The sequence below is a fragment of the Pungitius pungitius genome, chromosome 9 (genome assembly GCF_949316345.1).
Source record: "Pungitius pungitius chromosome 9, fPunPun2.1, whole genome shotgun sequence".
Lineage (NCBI taxonomy): Eukaryota > Metazoa > Chordata > Actinopteri > Perciformes > Gasterosteidae > Pungitius > Pungitius pungitius.
Window position 1 is genome coordinate 2,150,822 of NC_084908.1, and position 24,714 is coordinate 2,175,535.

Sequence of the window (24,714 nt, forward strand, 5' to 3'; positions counted from 1 at the left end):
GGGATTAAAAGGTAAATTTACTCTTTGATCACAAAGAAGAGTGATAATAGTAAGTGGGGTTTAATCATTTGGACTGACAAGAATTAAGAAATACACACTTACCTTGCGTTCTTATCTGACAAAGATTTAGTTTACTGTCCAAGTTTTGAACTATTTTGATGAAGTGGTCTCTTTCGTTAGTCATGTTAGTGTAACTGGTCTGTAACTGGTCTCTTTCTTTATTCAAGTTGTTGTTACTGGTCTGCAACAGGATCATCTCCATTTCCCTCTCCGAGATGCCTTTGGTGACTGTGTTTGACATATAAACACACAAGTAAAGATAGACGGTCCACCAGTAATCTCATCTCTCAGCATTCTAACAAAGTCTACTTTTTACTTTTACTTTTTACAAGTCTACTCACACAGGCAAACCGAGGTTATGAGTCCAGTCAGAAGGAAGAAACTCAGGAGACCCAGAATCACTGCAACGGCTTTGAAGGATCTCTTCTTCACATCTCCAACACCTGGAGGTCGAGGTCAGACATTTAACTCATTGGAAATACACTGGTATACATCACAGTGATGATTGAATTCTATGTGGAGGCTCACCGGAGCTCACTGGTTCTTATTAACTTACTAAAACAAACTGAAACAACACAGCCAACATCAGGTCAACAGGTCAACATCTGACGAGTGAAGATTGATGATCTTGTATGCTCTATTGTTTCTTCGTGGCATTTCACATTTAGCTGAAATCCTTACATTTATTAGCTTCAATAAAAAACACAAATGTTTTAATTTTAATTGGCCCGTATCAAAGCCTAAAAAATATAAAGGACTGTGCCCCCTGCGGTGCCCTTCTTAGTTGAACACAATTGTGAAAACTGTTGAAAGAAAAGACTAGAGATCACTGGCCCTTTGTGGTTGGCAGACCTGGCTTATTTAGTTGATCTCACTAATCATCTCAACACCATGAACAAGAGACTACAAGGCAAAGAGGATCCGTGTATCTTTTGATAGTCCCTTTTACCGTAAAAAGCATAAAATGAAAACTCTGTTTTATCCTTTTTCCTTTAAAATCGAAAATGGTAAAACTGTGTTTTTGTTTTATGGTTTTACGGTAAAAGGGGACTATCAAAAGGTACGCGGACCAACATACACCTGTGAGCGGACCTTCCCTCTGTTAATGCTGAACAAAAGCAGTCTGAGAACCAAAATGTGACGTCCTTCGCAACATTCCTCCCATTACAGGTGAGTTAAAACTATACACACAGTTTTCACTTGTTAACAAGACCAATTACTTAATGAATTCAGTCAATTAAAGTGACGCACATTTCCATGTAACTCTATGCAGTCAAAGTCCCAAATGTGCTCACATTGTGTCCATTACCTGAGGGTGACGGTCCATTTCTGCTTGGCTTCAGAGTGTCGATAAACACATTTTCATAAACACTTTCAGAGCTTTTGGATAGCTCCTCCACATTGGCATAGATGTTGTTCAGTTGATCCATGATGTTGGGACTGCGCAGTTTGGTCCTCTGTGTCCCGATGTCTTTAGGGTGCTTCTGGTATGAAAAAAAAAAGATTGTTATGAGAAGTACGCAAACAAAGCAAGAAAGATAGAAACACAGATGGCAGCACACATTCACATGTGTGTGGAGCGATTGTGGGAAATGCGAAACTGAGAGCTGGTGGGTTACCAGTTACTATTATTATTCATCACAAATAAACCCTTTGAAGCGTTACTATATTTGTTCGTGATACAGGATCTTCCTGTTGGAAATTGGTTCTGGCCCGGTTTTGTGTCCTTTAGGGGCGACCCTAAATGTGTACATGTATGTACTGGTTGTTGTCTTATGTATATTATTGTATTATTCAGACAGGATGTCCATCATTGTGTGTTGTTAAACAGAAAGAGTTTGCTGTTCCAACAAATGGAAAAGGTTTGTCAATAGTTGGTATTTAATATCCACCTCATTGGAAAACTGGAATGACGGCAACAAGGTCAGTAGAAATGTTGCACAGTTTAAGATGTTTTTTTAAAGACATTTTTTTTGTAAATGCTGCCAAAATACAAAAGCTGCATCCCTTCCTCAAATTCATTCAATTAATATTGATTCTTAAATGACAGTGTTATATTGACAGTTTCTGAAATATGAAATTTGAATCAGAAAAATACATGCAAAACCAACCTATTTTTCCTGTGAGAAACCAAATGTCCACTTTCCAGTTGACAAACAAATCATTTGGCCTTTTCAAAAGGTGGAAGCGGTAGAAAACAAAAGGCAAGTGCAGAAAATGAGGTTAGTTTCTTCCTTAAATTGACAAAAAGGGAAGAGAAAGTCTACAATGATTTTTGCACAGCTGCAGAACAATCTGAACAAGATAAGAAGGAAAAGGGGGGATGTACCACAGTGTAAATGTCACTCGATCAAAATAGTTTTTGCACAGTATGCAGGACACATTACTTTCTGCCCAAAGATACAATTTTACCGTACACAAAAGAGCATTACGGAAGAGAAACTGAAGGCCCTTAAAACTAATCGTTAAGATAATTTCACTGGGAATATAAATTATATATAAAAATGTTTGTTCTAAATGCCTGTTATTGGGGTTTATCTAGTGTTGTTATTGTTTGGCACAAGATAATTACAATATAAACACATTAGTATCACATTTAGCATTTGCATGACTCACTACAAATGTGTTTCCTCAATGCCTATGTTATCAATTTAGTCATGGTGCTTTTGTGGTATTGTACAAGAATAAAAACATAAATGGGCATACTTAAAACGATTAAGATGACAAAATGTATACATTTTTGTCATTTTAATTGTGTGTGAATTTGGTTGATTTCATGTACATCAACCAAATGGACTGTTGTAACTTGTGATAGAAAGGCAACATGATTGAGATGGAGATCAGTGGGATGTTCGAACATTGTGTGCCAGAAGAATTTACTTTTCACACGCAGTCAACACTGAATAACGTCGATATTGTGCGGTCACAAAATAGTACGAGGGACGCACCGCCGTGTGACGCGCATTGATACAATGTTATCCGCCCGGTCTGACCTCACTTCCGCCCCTCTTGACAGATTTTTGTCTGCCGGCATTTTCTTTTTGTTTTGCCTGTACCGACTTTAGCTCTTAGATTAATCTCCTGTGTCGTTGACGCGCTGTACGAACAACAGCAAAGTCTGCTTGTATCTCTGTAAGTCTGCTGCAGAATGCCCGGATTTTCAGACCGAGATCGTGGCAGAGATAGAGGGTAAGTCGGGAGTCCGCCCCGGGTTTTTGTTTGTTAACAGCTGATGCTAGCCGTTAGCACACTGTTGCTAGCGAGCCCGCTGTCATGGCCGTGTTCTCAAAACAAAGCCCTTGTCTTGTCGCGTTAGTTTGTATCGCCGCTTCTTGGTACTTCGCTGCACTCCCGCGGGGTTTACTGAAAAGAGCAACGCGGGTTTCTTAAGGTAAAGCACTCTTGCGCTGGGCTCTCTGTGCCGTGGTCCGTTCACCCGCTCACGACACGTTTGCATGTTGTTATCATGTGACGCAGTGGTGTCTCTTCACAGGAATGCACATTAAAGGGCGATTGAACGTCTTATTGTTTTAGTTTGTTACGAGCCATTACGCTGTAATGTTTCCTACAGGAGGTAAAGCAGAGCCCCACGGTGTTTATGTGCTACCCTTTATAATGACAAGCGCCGTGTCAGACCATGCTTCTCTTTTTAAATGCATAATGCACTTCTACACAAGGTATGGTGGAGGACCTCCTCGTTTTGGTGGTGGCGGCGGTGGTGGAGGTAACCGGAGCGGACCCTCTCCAGGAAAGTTTGGCAACCCTGGTGAGAAGCTGCGAAAGAAGCACTGGAACCTTGATGAGCTTCCAAAGTTTCAAAAGAACTTCTACCAGGAGCATCCAGATGCAACTCGCAGACCCCTCGTACGATTCACCTCTAGTCGTTTCTCTTTTTAATCAGTTTTAATTAATGTGGTGTTGCAAGTACGTGTATTGACTGTGTTCCCCAATTCCAGCAAGAGGTTGAACTGTACCGAAGAACCAAAGAAGTTACGGTCAAAGGCAGAGATCTCCCCAAACCAATTATAAAATTCCACGAAGCTGCATTTCCAAGTGAGTAGAGATAAATGCTTGACCAAACAAATGTACCTAGATATATTTATTTTACCTATTATTATTTGTGTCATTGACAGATGTTTTGAAGTTGAAGAGTTAAATCTCTCATCATCTTTTTGCAGGCTACGTCATGGAAGTTATCGTCAAACAAAACTGGACTGATCCAACTCCAATTCAGTCTCAGGGGTGGCCATGTGCCCTGAGTGGCAAAGACATGGTTGGCATTGCTCAAACTGGTTCCGGGAAAACCCTTGCAGTAAGTGGAGTACTCATTCATTGGGATTTTTCCATACCAGTTCTACCCAAAACCCATAGAAGATGAATTTGTTGTTACCTTTTGGTAATTAAGAAATAACATTTCTCACGGGTTCATAGACCATTTGGAATTGGTTGAACATATTCATGTGAATACTGTAGCTAACATTTGATGGAAGAAAATGGAAGAAATAAATCCTGGTATTCTATGGAATGGAATACCAGGATTCAGCTCGTGCTCTTTGGCACACTGATACATGTGCGCTATGAATTAACGTGTATGCTTGACCTCAGTCCTTCATTTTCTTTCTTTAGTATCTTCTGCCTGCAATTGTGCACATCCAACATCAGCCATTCTTGGAGCACGGAGATGGCCCAATTGTAAGTATACCTAGAAATGATTTGTCCGAAGGAGAAATCCCTTAATTGCACAAGAAACTAATAAGTATTATTCATTACTATTTTATAAATGTGTGTGTGTGTGTGTGTGTGTGTGTGTGTGTGTGTGTGTGTGTGCGCACGCTATACAGAAAAATGATGACTTTGATCATTTGTATCCGTCTCTCTTTAGTGCTTGGTGCTGGCGCCGACCCGTGAACTGGCTCAGCAGGTGCAGCAAGTGGCTGCCGAATACGGCAGGGCATCCCGTCTCAAGAGCACCTGCATCTACGGCGGTGCCCCCAAAGGACCCCAAATCAGAGACCTCGAGAGAGGCATGCATACTTTTGTTATTCTCACTATTTAAATTCATTGCTTCGTTCATTCAACTTCACCATTGGGGATTTGTTTAACAGTTGTTGTGGTTTTTTTTAACGTTAAATATGTCTTTAGGTGTTGAGATCTGCATTGCTACCCCGGGTCGTCTCATTGACTTCCTTGAGTGTGGAAAGACTAATCTGCGTCGCTGCACCTATCTCGTGCTGGATGAAGCAGACCGCATGTTGGATATGGGCTTTGAACCGCAGATCCGCAAGATAGTGGAACAAATTCGGGTATGTCGTGTCATTTTTTTTTTCTCCAATTGGCACACAGTTCACATTAACAGTGAGACAATCTTGCAGTACCCCCCCTCCCCCCCAATGTAAGACATGTTTAATATTCAGCCCAGTCCCTAAATAAAGACCGATATTCAGCTGTTTGGAAAAAAATTCTCCAAAGAAAACAAAATGTATTTTATACTCTCAGTTGACCAAACAACCTGTGATCAATACAGAATATACCCAGATGAACTGATATTAGACTTAACAATGTGAGGGTGACATTTACTTTGAAGCTGCAAAACAAGGTGACTCGTTTGTTCTCCCCAGCCAGACCGTCAGACCCTGATGTGGAGCGCCACCTGGCCTAAGGAAGTGCGCCAGCTGGCTGAGGACTTCCTGAAGGACTACGTCCAGATCAACATTGGCGCACTGCAGCTCAGTGCCAACCACAACATCCTTCAGATAGTCGATGTTTGCAATGATATGGAGAAGGAGGACAAGTGAGTAGAAGATTCCTGGCTCACTAATGTGTCAGAAGAGATGTGTATTAAATCTCAATGCAGTCAATGACGATACTTGCATTATGAGAAACATAATGGCAGGGTTTGACAAAAACCTTTAACCTGTGGCAGTTAAAATGCAAAAATGCAATGCGGTGGGTGATGGAAGATCCACGGGGCAGGGAGGTTGAGGGTTGGCGATGAATGGTCTTCATTTGTTTCATTTTTATACATTTTAAATAACGTTTGCCCCTCACTTGAAATCAAAGTTGGCAGTATCTGGTTCAAGTAAGGGAGAACGGGGGCTCAGGTTTCTCAGATGGCGAACGGGGGGGGGTGGGGGGGGGGCTCAGATGTGCTGCTAACCTACAAACAATGGCTGTTATTGGAAAATCTGGCTCCGCCCACTGAGCTCGCTGTTGTGACGCCTCCCCGGACTTGCCACTGATTTACTGGCGATTGCCACTGCCTGCCACGGAGTTGCTACAGACTTGGCATTGCTTGCCCCTGTCACAAGGAAGATCTTGGCTCCCTTGTTTGTTTGTCTTTTGTCAACTACTTTTCCTCTCAACCTCCTATGCCTCTTTTGTGTTAGACTGATCCGTTTGCTGGAGGAGATAATGAGTGAGAAGGAGAATAAGACCATCATTTTTGTTGAGACCAAAAGGCGTTGTGATGAGATCACAAGGAGGATGAGAAGAGATGGGTAAGCACTTTCTTCCCCTCAAAGTATGTCTTTTCTTTATTTTACACTTATTTTGATCTCAAAAGTAATTCAGACGACGTTAAATTATCCTCACTGCTCCTACTTGTTTTTGCAATAGTGTTTATTGTTCAATATGTCTGTTACAGGTGGCCAGCGATGGGAATTCATGGAGACAAGAGCCAGCAGGAGAGGGACTGGGTCCTTAACGGTTAGATTTGATAAGTCACACGTAATGATTGAAAAGGCTTGTGTACCAGTTTCAAATGCTGCTCTACATTTGAGTGAAATACTGTCTCTATCCCTTCAGAGTTCCGATATGGCAAAGCTCCAATCCTCATCGCTACGGATGTGGCCTCCCGTGGCTTGGGTCAGTATGCCATCAAGTATCGCCACTTTCTTATCAGTGTTACACTTACTTTAAAGAAAGTGGGTTTGCTTTCTTTAACTTTTCTATGCATTTTCTGAGTTTTTCTCACCTTAAGGTGGAGTCTTTGTGGCAGGCGCTAGGCATGACAGTCCCAGGCCTCGAGAGGGAGAAGGATGACATATTGGAAGTGCTCAACTGGCTTGCCACCCAGTGGGCCTAGAGAGGTGAAAGCTCTTGTGTGCCAGGGATCTTCAAAAGGCTGTGTGGCTAAGCCTTTGTCTCTGATATGTCCGTGAAATACACACACATCTGTTCTCTGTCCTTGGATTTCACCTGAAAAACGCCATCCAGCTGATCCCAACTCAAACGTAAAAAAAAAAGGAAAAATATCTATGCTTGATGTTGTGACTTTGGCCTTGCATGCTGTTGTGTTAGAGGGCGCTGTATTGCAAGTCACTTGTTTGAGATTTGGATCAATTGTTACCTTTTTCGGAGCTTGTATCACACAGCATGGTGCTTGAGAGCCTGTTTGGGCTTTCAGTCATTTTCTCCTCCCGTCAAAGTGCTGGATTCCTTGATATGGAGAGAGCAGTTTGAAATCTGTTATTCGTCTCAGAAAATTGACGAGACCTGGCACATGTGTTTAGGGGGTAGTGGGAGCATCTAGTGAGAAGAGTGAGACAACTCAAACCAAAGTTCCTCCCTCGCCTGCGTTTTAAAGTCATGTCGAGACCTGCCAACGAGAGACATTTTATCAAGTGAACACTGGCTTCTCGGAAGATCTTGCCTTGATGAGACTGATGAAGTGGGTTGGGGAAATTGTCCCGTGCTCGGTCAGGCCACACGGTTCATGTTTTAGGCCTTTACCTATTTTTTTTTTCTTCTTCTTTTTCCTATTTTTCTTTTTGAAGGGGGCCCTGTTTAAATTAGCACTTTGTCTATTTTGTCTTGGCAAGACGTGCAGTGCGGCCTTTAATATCAAGCTTCTTTTGAGAGTGTACTGGGAAAAACAGACCTGCAAAAATGTACCCCCTGAATGGTCCTATATTGGCACCTGAGGAGGCCCCAGTGCATATCGTGGCCCACCTGCGTAGAAGCTCCTGGATGTCACTTGACAATTTGTGTGGGATTTCGCTGCATTGGGAAAGGACTAGTGAATGCATACTCCATTATGGTAAGACAAATCCATTTTTTTTTTCTCCCTTGGTTAACAAAAGGGAGGGTGAATGTCGTTTGGATCTTTTTGATTTATGGTAAGCAATTGGAGTGTGCATCGTTTCTCTCTTCCCACAGTAGTATTCCCATGGAGTAGATGTATACACAATCTTATGTTGTTTTAACAAGTTTTCCCCCACAGCCTAATGACCATCTTCTTCCCTCGGCCTCCACAGTTGCTAACATTTCCCCTTTGATCTGGCTGTTGTGGTGTGCAAAATCCTGTGTGGCCTCCATGTTTTGTTTTGCCACACTGCAACACTTTCACAGATGTGGAGGATGTGAAATTTGTCATCAATTATGACTACCCTAACTCCTCCGAGGATTATATCCATCGCATTGGACGCACAGCCCGAAGTCAAAAAACGGGCACAGCCTACACCTTCTTCACCCCCAACAACATGAAACAAGCCAGTGACCTCATCTCTGTGCTCCGCGAGGCCAATCAGGCCATTAATCCCAAACTGATCCAAATGGCAGATGACAGAGGAGGTAAAGTCTGATCCTTGTTGACATTCATCATGGTTTGTAAGGAACAAGCAGTGTTTTAGTTCTTGGTAGTCATTAAAATTCATACTTGGACATAACAGCAATCCCCCTGTGGATTTTTTTTTTTTTTTGACTGACTCATTTAAACTCAATTGTATAATTTTTGACTGATCAGTGACATGCACCTCTTTACATATTTTTCCCCCCTTTTGTCTCTGTTGTGTCTTAATATCATGCAGGTCGCGGAAGGGGGGGAAGAGGTGGCTACAAGGATGACCGTCGGGATAGGTATTCTGGGGGTGGGAGGAGCAACTTTGGCGGTAGTAGCTACAGGGACAGTGATAGAGGGTTTGGCAATGGGCAGAAGAGTGACTTCAGTGGCAGTAAGGATCAAAATGGTGGCAGCTATGGAGGTAACGGTGGTAATTCGAGTGGTAGCTATGTCAACAACAATTACAGCAACGGCCAGGGTAATTTTGGTGCTCCGGCGAGTCAGGTGGGTGCCTTTGGAAACCAGAGCTTCCAGGGACCCCCTCAATTCGGGGCGATGCAGAGGGCTGGTCAGAATGGAATGAACCACCCACCATTCTCATTCAACTCTCAGCCACCACCGACGCAGGCTCAACAGCCTCCACCTCCACCACCGATGGTGCCCTACCCCATGCCACCACCCTTCCCACAGTAGATATGATGTACGCACAATATATGGAACCAACGTGATTTTGGTTTAGTCTTGAAATATTACAGGTTTATTATTTTTACTGTTTAACATTTGCTTTGCTTACAGCAGGGTTGGTATCCTTTAGTAAACCCAGAGCATTAAATGGAGTCATAGACAAGTCTCCTAGTGCAATTATGACTGCTGCACTTTTTCCTCGACTCTTTTTTTTGGGAACATTCCTCAGTAATTTATTTTTACTAGGTAATACAATGTTTTCAGTTTTCTAGTATGTTTTAAAGTGATGTTATGAATCATAAAAGGGTGTGTGAGGCCCCTTAATAAAAATACAAAAAATGGCATGTATGTGTTTAATTTTAATTAAGAATTAATTCTAGAACTGATGTTCTCTTGGTGACTCCGCACACGAATGAACATGGCAGTCAGTTACATTTCATTCATAAACCAAAGGCCTCAAAAAACTTCTGATGTCACCTTAGAAATTGTACAGACAGCAGGATAAAAGAAACTTAACCTTTGAGTTACTATACCAATATTGAGATAAGACTCAATGCACCACCATGCAAATATATTATGGAGCATCTTAAAATAACACAAGTCATGTTCTTTTTTGTTTTACTTTTAACTAATAAATGAGCAGAAAAATATCTTGATCCTTTTACTTTTAAGAAAACACCAAATGTCCATTTACTTGTGAATCATTTAGGGCCTGGTTTCAGTTTATTGAGCTCACCTGGAAAACTTTCAGAAATAAAATACTAATACTATTAATGTATAAAATGTTATTGCTTTTCATAATGAAAGACATTTGTTGTATAAAAACATGTTTAGGCCATTATAATACATTTTGTTTAATAAAGCATGACACAAACATCTCCCCGACGGATGGTCACTTCACGTGACTGAGCAAGCGACAGAACAACGTGTGACCCGGATGTGTAGAGACCACTTCCGGGTCATCCTGTCACGTGTAAGTCCTGTCGATTCAAACTGAACGTCCATCGTCGTTGAACATTAACTGTGTGACTGACAAACTGCACAGGCGAGTGCATTCTGTTTTAAATGCCGCGGTGTGCTCTGGCATTAGAAGAAACGCTACTCATTAGCATGAATACAGCCAGTTAGCTTGTGAAAATATGCTCTCAAAGCTCAACAGGCAGATGATGATGTCTCCTCGCGCGAACTTGTATTTTTGTGTTCATCAGAAACAGTTCACGTGAACTCTTTACTTTTTTACTACTAGTACGATTAGCTCCTCGATTAAGGCCCAGCTAACCCCTCAACGGTAATTTATTAGTTTATTTTACGTTTGCATTTAGGTTTTACCCATGAGTCCCTTTATTAGACGGATTTACGTTTCTCCAGCGCCTCATCATGTTGTCCTACTGTGTCAGAAGCGTCCTGTGCAGAGAAACACGGGCTCTGCAGCCTTCCAGGAGACACCGCAGCACATCGTCAAGTGACGATCCGCATGGGGTCAGCGGGTTTATGCAGCTGTGTGTGGACAGACACTATGTCTCACCAGGCCAGACTCACACCGAGCTGTTCCAATGTGGCATGAGCTGCGTCTATGGGCCTCTGGGCAATGAGCTGAGGAGAAACCTACTAGAGCAGTGGTGGCACTCGGTGACCAGGTCCTCGGCTCAGGTGTTCGGGATCAACACCCTGTGCAGAAGCGAGGACACAGCAGCAGATGGCGGGGGGAAACTGGGGATTGTTGAGTCTAGCTGCCTAAAACACATAATCGAAAAGCAAGATCTGAGCAAGGAGCAGCTCATCCAGGAGATAGAGACGCTCATCCAGAGGTCCCGCTCTCTGAGGACAGACTTTCTACAAGGTAGAGTGCTGCATATTGCTAAGAGGTTTATGGTTAGATTGTTGTGAGATTAGTGCACGTACTTGTGCTATACTGTATAAGGATTTTATAGACGACCTTAGAAACCGCCATGATGATACAATGATAAATAGCTGGTAGTTTCTAAGGGACGTGATTGGCCTTTGTGTCTATCCTAGTAAAATTTCCACCTATCAAATATGACATTTAGGGTAAAGGTTAGGACTTCCATGGTACTTTGGTTTGTACCTGTCAACATCTTCAGGAAACGTTTATTGCCATAATATGTCAGACATACATGGAATTTGACTTGGCGGTTGGTGCATGACAATGGACAACAGACAACATAGTGCAGAAATAAGATACAAATATAATAAAATATATGCTATGGGTTAGTACGCTAAAGCTTGGATGATATAATACTATAAGCCACAGCTTAGTATCTAATATTGCACCTAAGTTAGTTAAGGGAGAAAAGGACGGAGCATCACTCTTTGGAACAGGACCAATGACACCAATCCTCAACTTGGTTTTATTTTATTTCACCTAATGACCTTCTTTGTCGGGAGTTCAAAATAAAAATGATTTAAATGCTAAATGAACAGCTTTTACAACTCGTTGGTTCTCAGGGGCGTTGGAGCAATTTGTCCCCTCGTTGGATCTGGTGAACAGGAAGCTGCCCTTTGGCCTGGCCCAGTTTGGTCCATGTTTCCTGCCCTCGGGCGGTTCTGGTTGGTGAGGCTCCATCTACCGTTTGTCTGCATGTGTAGACTCTCACTTGTGAAAAAGTTTATTTTCTCACTACAAGTTCTCCATATGAAGTTATGGAACCTGTGCAAATACATTTTCCTCCTTCGAACTCACTGTTGTTTGATGATTTTCTGTTAATCAGCAATCATTTGGCCACCGTAATCAAGAAATCTGTGACTTTACAACCCGCTCCTCAGCCATGTGATGCTAGCAATATGCCCAACGCACTGACCATTAATCCTTAAGTGATCCATTACTATGAACTTTCTAAAGTTTCATATGTATCAATAGACTATTTGTTTTTACGGCCATTTCCAACAAAAATAACTTTAAAATAATCTAGTGACGGTGTAGAGTCGAGTAAATACCTATTACCCCTTAAAACTCTTGCACTTATTCAAACATAACCTGGTTCTGTTCCTGCCAGCCCAGCTGAAGTCACCCGGACGTCACTGACATGGTTCTGCTCTCCTCGTACCTCTTCCCAGTGGCTGGATCACTGGGCGCAACAGAGACTCAAGTGGTGGAGGAAAGTGAGTATTGTTAGATACAATCAAGTATTTCACAACACTGAATGTAAACCAGAACAGAAGTTGACATTTTACAGGTTGAAAAAACAGGATGTAGAAAAGGTTCTTGTGTTTTTTCGTTAATATTATTATATAACTATAATGCAATAATAATAAAACCGGCCTGTATTGTGCAGCGCTAGCTGGATCACAAAAAGGGTTGTTTCCATGAGATATTTACATGAAATGAGTGCAATCTTAGGACTTTGCATGATCGATATTTATTTTTAATACTCAAAAATACACTCCCCAGTTGTCGCAGGAGTGCAACTAAAATATTTGAGTTAAACAATTTAGAGGAGACTTTGGGTATCTTTAAATCATTACAACATCAATATAACTTTAGTTACATGAAATCCGACCAACCCATGTCTTTCCAGTTTGCCCTGTCTCCATCGGACTTCAGCAGTACTGACGTCCCGGCGGAGGAACTCGAGGAGGCGACGTCTCGCGGCGTGAGGATCGTGTACAGCTTCCCGTGGGGACGGGAGCCCTTGGAGACGCTGTGGAGCAGAGGACACACGGAGCTGCTGCAGACACACAAAGGAGTCCATTCCAAACTGCAGGTCAGCCTGCCTGTCTTCATGTGTCTACTGTCTCTGTCTCCATTCAGTTTCTTGTCCGTCAGGCTGCAATTACCAAATACTCATGTGGACGGTGTAGAAGCATTTTAGTTTGCAAGCTTTATCGACCAATAATGCTCAACTGCATCACAGAGATACTTCCGGAAAAATGTCCACGCCCAAACCTTTAGGCATGTTCTCAGGATTCCACAAACAAGTGCTTACTCACTTCTGTTATTGCCTTTCTTCATTGTGATCACATGCCGATTCCTAACACAATTTCAGTGTCGAGATGGTCGTAAGTCGGTTCCTCACGTGGTCTCGGTAACCGGGAACATGGACCGGGGTGTGATGGCCTTTTTGTCCAACTCACTCCAGCAGCTGAAGAAAGAAGACAGCAACCAGAAGCTTCTGAGGAGAAAGGTATTGACCCATTTGTATTCCCCTCTCTCACTGGACAGTCTGCCTTTTTTTGTTGTTATTGTTTTTTGTGAAGATCTATCAAAAGTCTCAGTTAAGTGTGTTTGCTGTTGATTTCAGGTCCTTAAGCTGCATCCTGTGTTGGCTCCGGTCAAAGTGGCTTTAGACATTGGCAGGGGAGCCAATATGGAGCTGAGGCAGGTAAGAAACCCATCTGTAAACATCATTTATTAATAGATTTTTGTAAAATCTTGATTCAACCCCCTGAATACATATCTAAAAAAAAGCTATTTCAGTTGACTGATTATAATCAGTAGGTGGTAGTGCAAGTAGATTAAATAGTATTTGATTACTTTGTAGGTCTGTGAAGGGCTGCAGCAGGAGTTCATGGAGGCTAAGATCTCTGCGTGGCCTGGGTATCTCGAAACTCTGCCAACGTCAATGGAGCAGCTGAACGCAAAGTAAAGTATAATTCAGTGTTGCAATGTAAGCAAAGTTCCTCATTAGAAGCAAATCATCTCTTGCCGTGGACTGACGTGTGTCACTGTGTCGATGCGTTGCAGGTATGATGAGATGGGAGTGCTGTTCGCTGTGGTGGTCAGTGAGAACACGCTGGAGAGTGGCCTCCTTCAAGTTCGCAGCAGAGACACCACCATCAGGGAGACCAAGCACATCTCTGAGATCAAGAACTTTCTCTCCAGATACATTTCTGCTGCCGATAAATTGTGAACGGACTTTCTGTTTTGTCTTCATGGCTTTTAGTGGAAATGAGTCTTTGTGGGCATTCTGAACATTTTTAAAAGGCTAAGAAACCATTTTGTGACATTTGAAAAGAATATGTGCACATTTTGCTTAATGTTTATGTGGACTCAAATGTGGGGTATGTACCCCCAGTTTTGAATTGGTTGTGACTTGGAGTGTCCCACTCACCCTACAGTCTCCCTCAGGGCAAGGAGGTGGATAAGTTTCACTGTCAGAATTGAACAGAATGGTATTTGCGTAGTTACAGGTGGATTGCGATCAGGGTTTTCTCATTTTTCTGTCTCACATTCTATTCAAATATACCGTGCCTCTTAAATATTATATTTTTGTTTTTCGGTTTGTTATGCTCTATGGGGCTTCCCGTTAGGTTTCGTATATTATGTTCCTCTTGAGGGTCAAAGATCATTCATGACTGCTTCAAGGTCTGTTTCGTAGTGATTCATGAGCTTTCAAGCAAACTACATGATTCATCCTATTTCACTTATAAATATATTTGAACTGTGCAACTGGGACTTTAAATTTAATATTAATCTGTATTCACACCAGACAGTTATTTTCCTTTTGTGTTATTCGTTGTGACTGAGATGTTTGTCATGATGGATATGTTAATTATTATAGCTCTATTCTGTGTAATATATTGTTGGGATTTTGTTATTTCAGTGGCAGCCGGCAATATTTATGCTTCTATCAAAAATGATCGATCGCAGTTTATTGCTCGCAACACGCCATGGACTATCCGCTAAATCTCGCGAGAGTTGACCATCCCCCTTGGTCCCTCCCACCGCCGTCACTGGTCCGTGCTTCTAGTTTACTGAGCATGTGTATGCGCCGTTAGCTGTTAGCATTTAGATATGGCCTCAGACAAGCAAAACGACGCTAAATTGTCCCCCATGGAGGAAAACAAAGAAAATTCTTCGGATGGAGGACTTGGACTCGAGAGTATCCTTCACAGGACTAGACTTGCAGCCGCAATTTTGGCTTTGCTGCAGTTTTACCTGTTTCAAGCTCTGAAGCCAACGGTCGCTCACTAGCTAGCTTGGTATTACTATAACGTCAGCTAGCGTTATTGGGCTACGTGTCATACTGGAGCGCTCTTGTCAGTGGCTCTTCGGAAAAGCTGTTTTAACTTGAAATGTCTCGAACTTTTTTACGAACTGTTTTACGATTCCGATGGTGGCAAACAAACCAAGAATGCTCTTGAGTTTTATTAGCAGCTAACGTAACTTACGTTGCCGTTTACACAAAATTATCACCGCCTTTCTGGGTCTATAAGCCCACTGCTTGCGTTGTTGTAACACGCAGACTTGAATATGAATGACAAATAGATTACCGTGTGTGATGATGAAGATAAAGTTGTCCCTTAACATTGATTCGCAGTTTTGCAAATAATCAAGGAGTCCCAGCAGCAGCATGGTCTCAGACACGGAGACTACCAGAGATACCGGTGAGCTGAGCACAACCCCCCCCCCCCCCCGTGATAACGTTTAGTTTGGGCCGTATTTGTATCGATGGATGTCTGTGGGGAAATGTCGAGTACTGCATTGCTGCCACAGATATTTTGGAGATCAAAAACTGTTGACATGGAATTGTCTGCTACCATATGGATCACGTGCCTCTTAACACCAATGCATTAACTACACTTCCACCATCTACAGCCTAATGCAGTCAAACACACAGGTTTGATTGTTTGCTGTCTGCTACTTGCTCGTTATCAAATTAAGAATGAAAATACCAAATCTTATGCGATTTCAGCATCTCTCTGGAATTGTAATATGTGCAAATTTCCTGTGTGGTGGAAAAAAATGATTAGTTTAATGGAAAATACTTTCTCTTTGTGCAGGGGTTACTGCTCCCGTAGACTGCGTCGTCTGCGAAAGACTCTTGGTTTCAGGATGGGCAACCGACACAAGTTCATTGGGAAAAAAATAACTGCCGAAATTCTCTCTGACAGCAGGTAAGGAATGGAAAGACTGAGCCTGACATTCATGTGCAGGTCGTTTTACATCATTCAGGAGTTTGTCCGGCTTGTTATTTACATAACAGGTTTTTGACCTTCTGTAAATTAAAGCCCACTTCTGGTTGCACATCTGCAATTTCCATTTTGAAAACCTATTCTGTGTTACTGCATCTGAGGGAATGCTTTTAGCTAACATAGCTAAGATGCTTGTCTTCAAATGTTATATTTGAAACTTTGTCATGAACAATTTGCTAGTAAAAGATTGGCCCCCCTTTGGCCTTCAGAACCATTTTGAACACTTTCAACACGGTGGTGGAAACATCCCTCAGAGTTTTGCTCCATATTGACCTGATGGCATCACGCTGTTGCTGCAGATTTGTCGTCTGCACATCTAATGATGCAAATCTTTCACCACATTGCATTGAGATCTGGTGACGGGAGGCCATTGGAGTACAGTGAACTCATTGTCATGTTCAAGAAACCAGTTTGAGGTGATATGAGCTTTGTGACATGGTGCGTTAACCTGCTTGAAGTAGCCTCAGAAGATGGTGCACTGTGGTCATAAAGTGATGACCAAGGTCAGCAACAATAGTAGGCTGCAGCATTTAAACCATGTTTAAGTGGTACTAAGGGACTAAAGTGCCCCACGAAAATATCCCCCACACCATTACACCACCAATAGCAGCAGCCTGAACCATTGAGGTGAAGCAAGGATGGATCCATGCTCTCATGTTGTTTACGCCAAATTCTGACCCGATCATCTGAATGTCACAGCTGAAATCAAGACTCTTCAGACTAGGCAACTTTTTTTCTACTCTCTTATTGCCCAATTTTGGTGGGCCTAAGCAAATTGTTTACTAATTTTCCTGTTCCCAGCTGACAGGAGTGGCGCCCGGGGTGGTGTTCTGCTGCTGTAGCCCAGCTTCATGGTTCCACCTCTGCATTTCTTTGTTGTAACGAGGGATATATTTCCTCTTTTTTTGGACAATTCTCTTAAAACCCTAGAGATGGTTGTGTGTGACAATCCCAGTAGATCAACATCAACCATGCCATGTTCAAAGTCACTTAAATTCCCCTTCTTCCCTCGTTCTGTTGCTCAGTTTGAGCTCCAGCGAGTTGTCTGGACCACGTCTACATGCCTAAATGCATTGAGTTGCGTGCAGGCTGATTAGCAATTTGTGTTAACCAATTTTACAGGTGTACCTAATAATAAAGTGTCTCATGAGTGTGGTCAAGTGGAAGAGAATAGCTGATCTACATAGATCGGTACACCTCACTGTTAAGCACTGTTAGTTTGGTACACCTCACTGTTAAGCAACTTAAAGTCAACTTTTTTTAGAGAATGTAATTGCTCAAGATAAATGGCTGACTGACTTTGTCCAAGGAACTAATGCATCGACCTTCCCTTCTTCAGGTATCTGTTGCTGGTTTTAATGGAGGCCGAGCGTGCGTGGAGCTACGCCATGCAGCTGAAGCAGGAGGCTAACACAGAGCCACGTAAGCGCTTCCACCTGCTGGCACGACTACGCAAGGCTGCCAAGCACAGCGAGAAACTGGAGAAGCTCTGTGAGAGCCCCCGCGTTGATGCCAAGACCAAACTTGAGGCGCAGGTACACAATACAAAGCTGCCTTCGACCTGCTTTAAGCATATGTGTAAAGAATAAGGCGTGTATGTACGCTGTGAGATTGCAGCCCCATCCCTCGCCTGTCTAAAAGTGCCTTTAACTTACATCACATTGGCCTATTGTCTCTGTACAAGGTCCATATAATGTATCATTTAAAGTTGTGATTCAGTGAGCAACCATCACATTATCCTCACAACAGCCACCAATAATGGCTTGTGTTTTCAGGCCTACACCGCATACCTCACTGGTATGGTGGAGTTTGAACTGCAGGAGTGGAAACTTGCCATGGAGGCCTTCAACAAGTGCAAGTGAGTTAATATTCTCCTCACATTGGCCGTTTGCCATGTTTGAATTGGTGTGACATTTGGGAAAATCTAAACAACCCCATTTCGTTCTCGTAGGACCATCTATGAGAAGCTGGCCAGTGCTTTCACAGAGGAGCTGGCTCTTCTGTATCGCCAGCGTGTAGATGAGATATCGCCTAACATCCGCTACTGTGCTTATAACATTGGTGAGTCACACACTCCTACGGAGACATGCACTCGTACGGAGACGAACTGATCCCTCAACATGACTGACACCTGTCATAGGCTTTTTTTAGGAATCCAGAGACTGATTCCAAACTTGACATTTGCCAAAGCTCACATTGCTCCCCCTTTCCAACAAACACACAATATAACTGGATTCAACTAATTTCATTTTGTAAATGACAGCCTCAGAAGGCCTTACAGTCTATACACGATGTGACATCCCCTGACCCGAAAAAAATGATCTATTTTCTGTCTTCTTGTAGGCGACCAGAACGCCATCAATGACTTGATGCAGATGAGACTGACTGGAGGAGGAGGAGGCATGATGGCAGAGAAACTGGAGGTGAACAAACAGGAGTTGAACATTAGTTTATTCTCTCGTGTCAGTTATGTTTTTTTGTATTAGTGATGTACTAATATCAGGTCAAGGTCCGGCCAACACACACATTTGCTCCTCAACTTAAGTCTTTATTAGAAGAAAAAAGTGTGTTTAATTTTAAACAATATTGAAAGAATTTTTTTTTTTTTAAATGACCTAATCGTAAAATATTTTGTGGATCAGACAATCTTGTGTCTTGTAAAAATGTTTCCGAAATGTTTTTTTCCCTCAGGCTCTGATCACTCAGGCAAGAACCAAGCAGGCGGCCACCATGAGCGAGGTGGAGTGGCGAGGGCGGACGGTGCCCGTGAAGATCGACAAGGCCCGCATCTTCCTGTTGGGTCTGGCTGACAATGAAGCCGCTATCGCTCAGGTCAGTATATTAAGTTGCTGCTTTGGTGGGTATGAAAATAAACCGCCCTGCTGTTGAAGCCCTTCTTAGCAGCTCTTAATATTGTCAAATGATGAAAGGGTTCAAATGGTTCTCAAAATATGACTGGACCGTACACGCCAGAAAACAATAGTGCAGTGTTAACCTATCCACCTATGGGATTCTGGGATGAGCTATTCGCTAAGTGCCTCTCTGTGGCTGCAAAAGGGTTGCTAGCTTTATACATTATCACAGCAGCCCAATTAAGATGGATGAAGCTAATTTACAGGTTGCATAAAATGTATGAAGCAAATCATTTTTTTGAAACGTCTCAAAGTGGGCATATGCCGTAAGTTTTAGAAGAACACCTCCAACAGTCTACGCAGTTCCCTAGACCTTCAGTAGGTGGCCCTCTCCTCTTTACAGTCTCTCAAGCCATACCTGCCACCACGGCTCCTTTTGTCCTCTCAAGGCTGAAGGCACGGTCTGCAGACATATCCGTCACACCTTCATCCACTCCGCTCTTTGGCATGCAGCCTCTCTCGTAGCGCGACTGCATTCTGTGCATTTCAGCCCACACATGAATACGCGACCCCCCCCCCCCCCTGGGACTCGCACGTTGCCGTCCATTGTCGAGCCGATAGTGGCTGCCGATGGATTGCTTTGATGTTGAATTATAGCAGTTTACTTTTTTCAAATGAAGTCCTTATTAACTACAAAAATTAAAGTCCTCATGAACTATCCATGAGTGACCGAATGAATGTCTTGGGGGGGCCACTTCTCCTAAATTGCCTAATAGAAAGTTGAGAGAATTTCACACCAGCAACTGGGGACAGGAAACGCCATATTGGGCCGTACACCAGTCCCAGTGATGGAGCTCCGCCCACTCCTGAAAAAGTGTGCAATTAAAAAAAATGAAGTTGTAAACGTAGGGGAGACACTGGCTCCCTACTCTAATCGGTTTATCCGGGAGAGGATGCTCGACGGGTTGAGCCGGTCCCGCTAGGCGTAGCCAGGGTGTTAACACGAGTGAGTGGTTCTAAGAATCATCAGCCTTCTGGGTGGATGAGAGCGGCCCTACGATCTGTGTGTTATCACTGCAAGGAATGTTCTCGTAAAAAAAATTGACGTCCACCTTTTTTTTTTTTTTGAGGGTGAGTAAGTGACAATGTCACCCAAAAAGGATCAAACAATTTTTACTCGAGCTTAAATATAAATAATGACGCTGTATCAGCATGGCATCATTGTCTTACAGTTCGCCGTGTGAACATGTCTAGTTGACGTATTGTACAATCGTGACTGTTGTAGAGAAACACAGGCCTATTGTGCGAGTGTGTCGATGAAAGAACGTGGAGGTGAAAACCAGCCCTGCAAAGATTTAAACCCTGAAACTCCAGAGATGACAGCAGATGAGTAATGTGCAGGAATGTACCTCCAGCCTGCCGAGCCACATGCCTTCTGCCTTTCCCCCCGGCGGCCTGGTTCACGTCTTTGCTCAAACTGTTGCTCTTAGCATGGAACAACTACAACTTCTAAATAGTTTGAATAGTTGTGTTCGCAACAGTTGATTTTAATCAGGTGGAAGTTAGTATTAGAGTCAGAGTTCATATGTAGTTAGTCTATATAATTAATCCTTTAAGAATTTACGTTTATCCTTTTTCATTTGTAACATTTGGGATAAAGTGCCAAAGTCCCTTCCTTTCGACCACCATTTGTCAATTTCAAATCAATTTTGAAGTATAAAATATATATTTATATAAATAATTCACTACACATATATAAAAGCTGTGTACAAAGATTGTTCCCTTCTCTGTGGAACCAAGACTTATTGTTCTACCTCAAATCTCTAGTCCTTTCACCACGGCTTAATAAAAGATTCTGATTGCCCCATACATGTTTTTAGTTTGGGGATTGGAATACACCTACTGGTATTACTTGAAGCCCACCAGCATTTTCTGCATGTGTTTTCATAGTAAATTCATTTGAATGTCAAGGCAATATTCTAATTATACCAAGAAGCAGGAAGTGTTGACAATCATTCATTCACAGCCACTATGTTCTCTATTCTGATCAGACGGCTAACGAGGAGACCAAAGAGCATCTTTATGAGACCCTGCTGGCCGAGTGCAGAGACACTATCCAGGCTGTGAAAGAGGAACTCAAGAGCGAGATGGTAAGATACTGCAGCTTAAAACAAACAAACTAAAATGTGTGCCGGGGGGCGGTTCTACCTACTTAATTGAATTATTGCTCGTTTTTGTAGAAGCAGCGAGAGAGGAGCACTGACACTGACAACAGCAAGGTGTCCAACCTGCAGTTCCTGCACAGGTAAAATAAAATGCTCTTAAAACATAAATTGGGCTGAACCTGGTTTGATTGTTGTTGGCCCAGAAACATTGATTTTTGCCTTCCCGCTCCAAAGATATTCCTTTTGTCTGTCATCCATTGCAAAAAAACACACAGTAAAAATAGCCAAGCCGAAGTACAGATACTTACAATAACATCCTTAATAAGCGAATAATTAACTTCCCGTCGGTCTCGCCTTGCAGTTACCTGACTTACATCAAGCTGTGTACGCTGGTGAAGAGGAATGAGAGCATGGCCCGTACTCTGCAGGCCAAACTGAAGGAGCCTGATGCCGACGAGAGCAAGAGAGGGCCTCGTCCCCAGGATCTTATCCGCCTCTACGACATCATCCTGCAGGTTCACTTCTGGACATTCAATACAGTCTGAGAGTTTGAATCGGAAGCTTTTGCGTATACTCAAAATAATAGAAAGAAACGTGGTTAAAAAACAAAGGGTGCTGCCTTTTTAAATACATTAATTGTCCAAAATAGCAGTATATATTTTAGTAAGTTTCCTGGCTACTCTCGGTATCTGTGACTGTTTGTTAAACGGTTTTGTCAACATGATACGATGTTTGCCACTTTCTTCTCAGTGTTAACTCTTTCTCTATTTCCCCCATTGCCCAACTGACCTTCCGCTATCGGCCCGTCTCTCCAGAGTCTGGCTGAGCTCTCCACCCTGCAGGGCCTGGAGGATGACCACAGCTTCCAGAAGGAGGTGTCCCTCAAGACGCTGGTCTACAAGGCCAATAGGTCTGTTTAACTCGGCAGTCTCAGAGACCGCCATGTATTTCTCTTGCAGTTGCTGTCCCCCCGTGTTCATGTCTCTTGGTTGGCACTTTCCATACGTGTGTTGTTGATGCCTTTGTCCCCTCACAGGTGTTTCTTCATAGCTCAGTCGTATGTGCTGGTGAAGAAGTGGAGTGAGGCATTGGTGCTCTATGAGAGGGTGCTGAAATATGCCAAGGAGGTCCAGTCCAAGACAAAGAATCTCAACAACAGCCTCAAGGTTGGTGGTATTAACAAAGAAAACAAGCAATCTCAGTTCCTCAATTCATAAATCTTCACGACGAGGTCGCTCACGCATCTGTTGTCTCGGTTTCTGCAGGATCTCCCTGATGTCCAGGACCTCATTGCTGAGGTCAACGCTGAGAAATACTCTCTTCAAGCTGCTGCTATCTTAGGTGAGAGCCCATTTTTGCATCCAGTTTTTTTTAGCCTACTCATTTGTGGTTGTCATATGACCCACTGGGTCCGACCTTGTTCTGACTCATTTGGAGTACCAGCCTTCAGAAATGTGTTTGTGTTTCAGACACTGATGACTCTGCTGAAGTTCCTTCTCAGCAGCAGGTCAAAGACAACACGGTAAGACGACACAATCAAGAGAAACTCCAAAATGTGATAAAAGCGTGCATTTTCAAGTTTGTCCAAAATTTGGACTGGTATTGGTATAATTTTTACTAGATCTGAGCTCAAAACGAGTATGTAAAAAGTAATTCTCTCACTTTAAACGTGAATTAACACTTTTGACCATTGAGCATATATCTGTAGTTATTTTGGCATAAGCCGATAAGTAGAAAATGCTTTCCACGACTATAAGCCACTCCTCCTCTCTGCCCTGAACGATGCAAATTCGGTACAGCAAGGCTCTGTGTTTGGTGCAGTGAGCCGCTATGCTGGATAACTGATTTATTGCTCAAAGTGTGCACTTCTTCTCCTTCATGCAGCCCCTCTGCAACCGCCTGGAGACTTTCCGCCTGGAACCGGCCCTGGTGGGAAAGCAGCCCAATTTGGTCCAGTTTCCTCCCGACTTCCAGCCAATTCCCTGCAAGCCCCTGTTTTTTGACCTAGCTCTCAACCATGTGGCCTTCCCACCGCTAGATGACAAGGTGGAGCAGAAGGGCAAGGGTGGTCTCACCGGCTACATCAAGGGTATCTTTGGCTTTGGCAGCTAAATCCAACACCCAGGCTTAGGATTCAACAAAGTCCATCAAAAACAACCAAAATAAGGCTCAGTTGTTAATTAGAATAATTTTAAATTACTTTGTTTGCTTTTTTTACTGCTGCTGTGGCGCCTAAGTGCATGACAGCGGGAGTTTGCACCCCTGAAGAAGACATGGAAGGGATCTGATTAGCTTTGAGTAGCAATATGACCCACGTTCACCTGCAAGTTCACCTTTAGTACAAACATCAGGCTTCATGGGTTCCTAGCATGCGTGCGGGCTTCCTCCTTCACTCGAGCTATGGAGGCGTCTTTCCATCAGGTTTTACAGGTAACCATGCTGGTTGGCATCATTAGTAGTGTTTTTTCTTTTGTCATGTAAGCGCCTTCATGTAATTATGTCTAGTCTTTCAGCATCTTTTTTTTATTTTTATTTTTTACATTAAACAGTTTTGTTCATGCAACTACTTTAGCTTAAAAACAAACCAAGTAGTGCTTATGGAACACCATATTCTGTGAAGGTATTATCCCAGTTTCTCAGAAGGTTTCTGCTGAGATCCAATTCTTCCCTCCGCCACCATAGGGTTTTATTTTTATTTGTCAGTTACAACTTACACGGGTCATAATGAATATGTCGTCCTGTAAGACATCAGGCACTAAAAGTGCCGTTATGTTAGATAAGCGTCCAACTGCTTGGACCCGCCCAGTTTTTAACACCCTTCACTGAAGGGCGGGCTCCTTGTGGGCTGTATGGTTCCAGCTCTTCACACTAATCAATGCATCTTGTCTTTTTTAGACGTTTTTATTTCAGCAGAATCTATGTTGTAGGCCAGCAGTCGACATTATTGAATGCAGGGAGTTTGTCATGAGTAGGACTCCTCATCGACTCATTGTGTTTTTATCCACGGTGACATCTCAATAGATATTCTGTACCTATGGAAACCTTCGGTGGGATGTTGTTTGTCTTTGTATCTACATCAAAGCTTCTCATTTCATTGGATCCTGAAGGCTGGCTAAACATGAGCTAGAGGATCAGTTCAGTGTCTCACTTGGAACATTTAACTACGTTGCGTACTCATTTCTATTAATGTCTTTGGTTTTGTTTTGGGTTTTTTCAGTGTTTTTTTGTTTAAATAATTAAGATGGAAGTGCTGGTGTTCCAGCTCTTTACTTTGAATTGACCTGGAATATAAACTGTTATAATAAATATTTGTTGGATCCATAAGTGGAAAGAGAAATGAATTGATGGAAATGTATAATTTGAGCTCATTTCCAGAAGTATGATTAAAATAGATTTTCACCAGACTGATCTGTTGAGTATCTTAATGGTCATTTGTTTCCTTGAAATGAATTTCATCTTA

At 42.7% G+C, this 24,714-nt stretch overlaps 3 protein-coding genes across 5 annotated transcripts; all 3 read left to right on the forward strand.

The window, feature by feature from the left end:
* The first annotated feature begins 3,050 nt into the window (after positions 1 to 3,050).
* Positions 3,051 to 9,646, forward strand: LOC119218238 (probable ATP-dependent RNA helicase DDX5). Its single transcript, XM_037472519.2, has 13 exons — positions 3,051 to 3,249; positions 3,738 to 3,924; positions 4,017 to 4,113; positions 4,239 to 4,372; positions 4,687 to 4,752; positions 4,943 to 5,084; positions 5,203 to 5,363; positions 5,679 to 5,851; positions 6,447 to 6,557; positions 6,704 to 6,765; positions 6,865 to 6,924; positions 8,410 to 8,631; positions 8,868 to 9,646. The coding sequence occupies exons 1-13, from the start codon at positions 3,209 to 3,211 to the stop codon at positions 9,311 to 9,313; spliced, it is 1,902 nt and encodes a 633-aa protein (XP_037328416.2). The 5' UTR covers positions 3,051 to 3,208; the 3' UTR covers positions 9,314 to 9,646.
* A 604-nt stretch (positions 9,647 to 10,250) lies between these two features.
* Positions 10,251 to 14,884, forward strand: polg2 (polymerase (DNA directed), gamma 2, accessory subunit). Of its 3 annotated transcripts, XM_037472498.2 has the most exons (9): positions 10,251 to 10,592; positions 10,702 to 11,144; positions 11,771 to 11,876; positions 12,319 to 12,424; positions 12,841 to 13,026; positions 13,309 to 13,446; positions 13,564 to 13,644; positions 13,804 to 13,904; positions 14,007 to 14,879. In XM_037472498.2, the coding sequence occupies exons 2-9, from the start codon at positions 10,796 to 10,798 to the stop codon at positions 14,170 to 14,172; spliced, it is 1,233 nt and encodes a 410-aa protein (XP_037328395.2). In that variant the 5' UTR covers positions 10,251 to 10,592; positions 10,702 to 10,795; the 3' UTR covers positions 14,173 to 14,879. The 3 variants fall into 3 exon arrangements, with proteins under 3 accessions (XP_037328395.2, XP_062420423.1, XP_062420424.1); XM_062564439.1 differs by having other exon boundaries at positions 10,251 to 11,144; positions 14,007 to 14,884; XM_062564440.1 differs by having other exon boundaries at positions 10,251 to 11,144; positions 11,771 to 11,872; positions 12,324 to 12,424; positions 14,007 to 14,172.
* Positions 14,885 to 14,916: 32 nt separating this feature from the next.
* On the forward strand, positions 14,917 to 24,658 carry srp68 (signal recognition particle 68). The gene is made up of 16 exons (XM_037472497.2): positions 14,917 to 15,144; positions 15,583 to 15,649; positions 16,046 to 16,159; positions 17,577 to 17,772; positions 18,013 to 18,095; positions 18,189 to 18,298; positions 18,581 to 18,660; positions 18,929 to 19,069; positions 21,141 to 21,239; positions 21,330 to 21,394; positions 21,616 to 21,769; positions 22,070 to 22,164; positions 22,291 to 22,420; positions 22,520 to 22,595; positions 22,724 to 22,776; positions 23,139 to 24,658. Exons 1-16 carry the CDS (start codon positions 15,057 to 15,059, stop codon positions 23,364 to 23,366), a joined length of 1,779 nt encoding a protein of 592 aa, XP_037328394.2. The 5' UTR covers positions 14,917 to 15,056; the 3' UTR covers positions 23,367 to 24,658.
* The last annotated feature ends 56 nt before the right edge of the window (positions 24,659 to 24,714 follow it).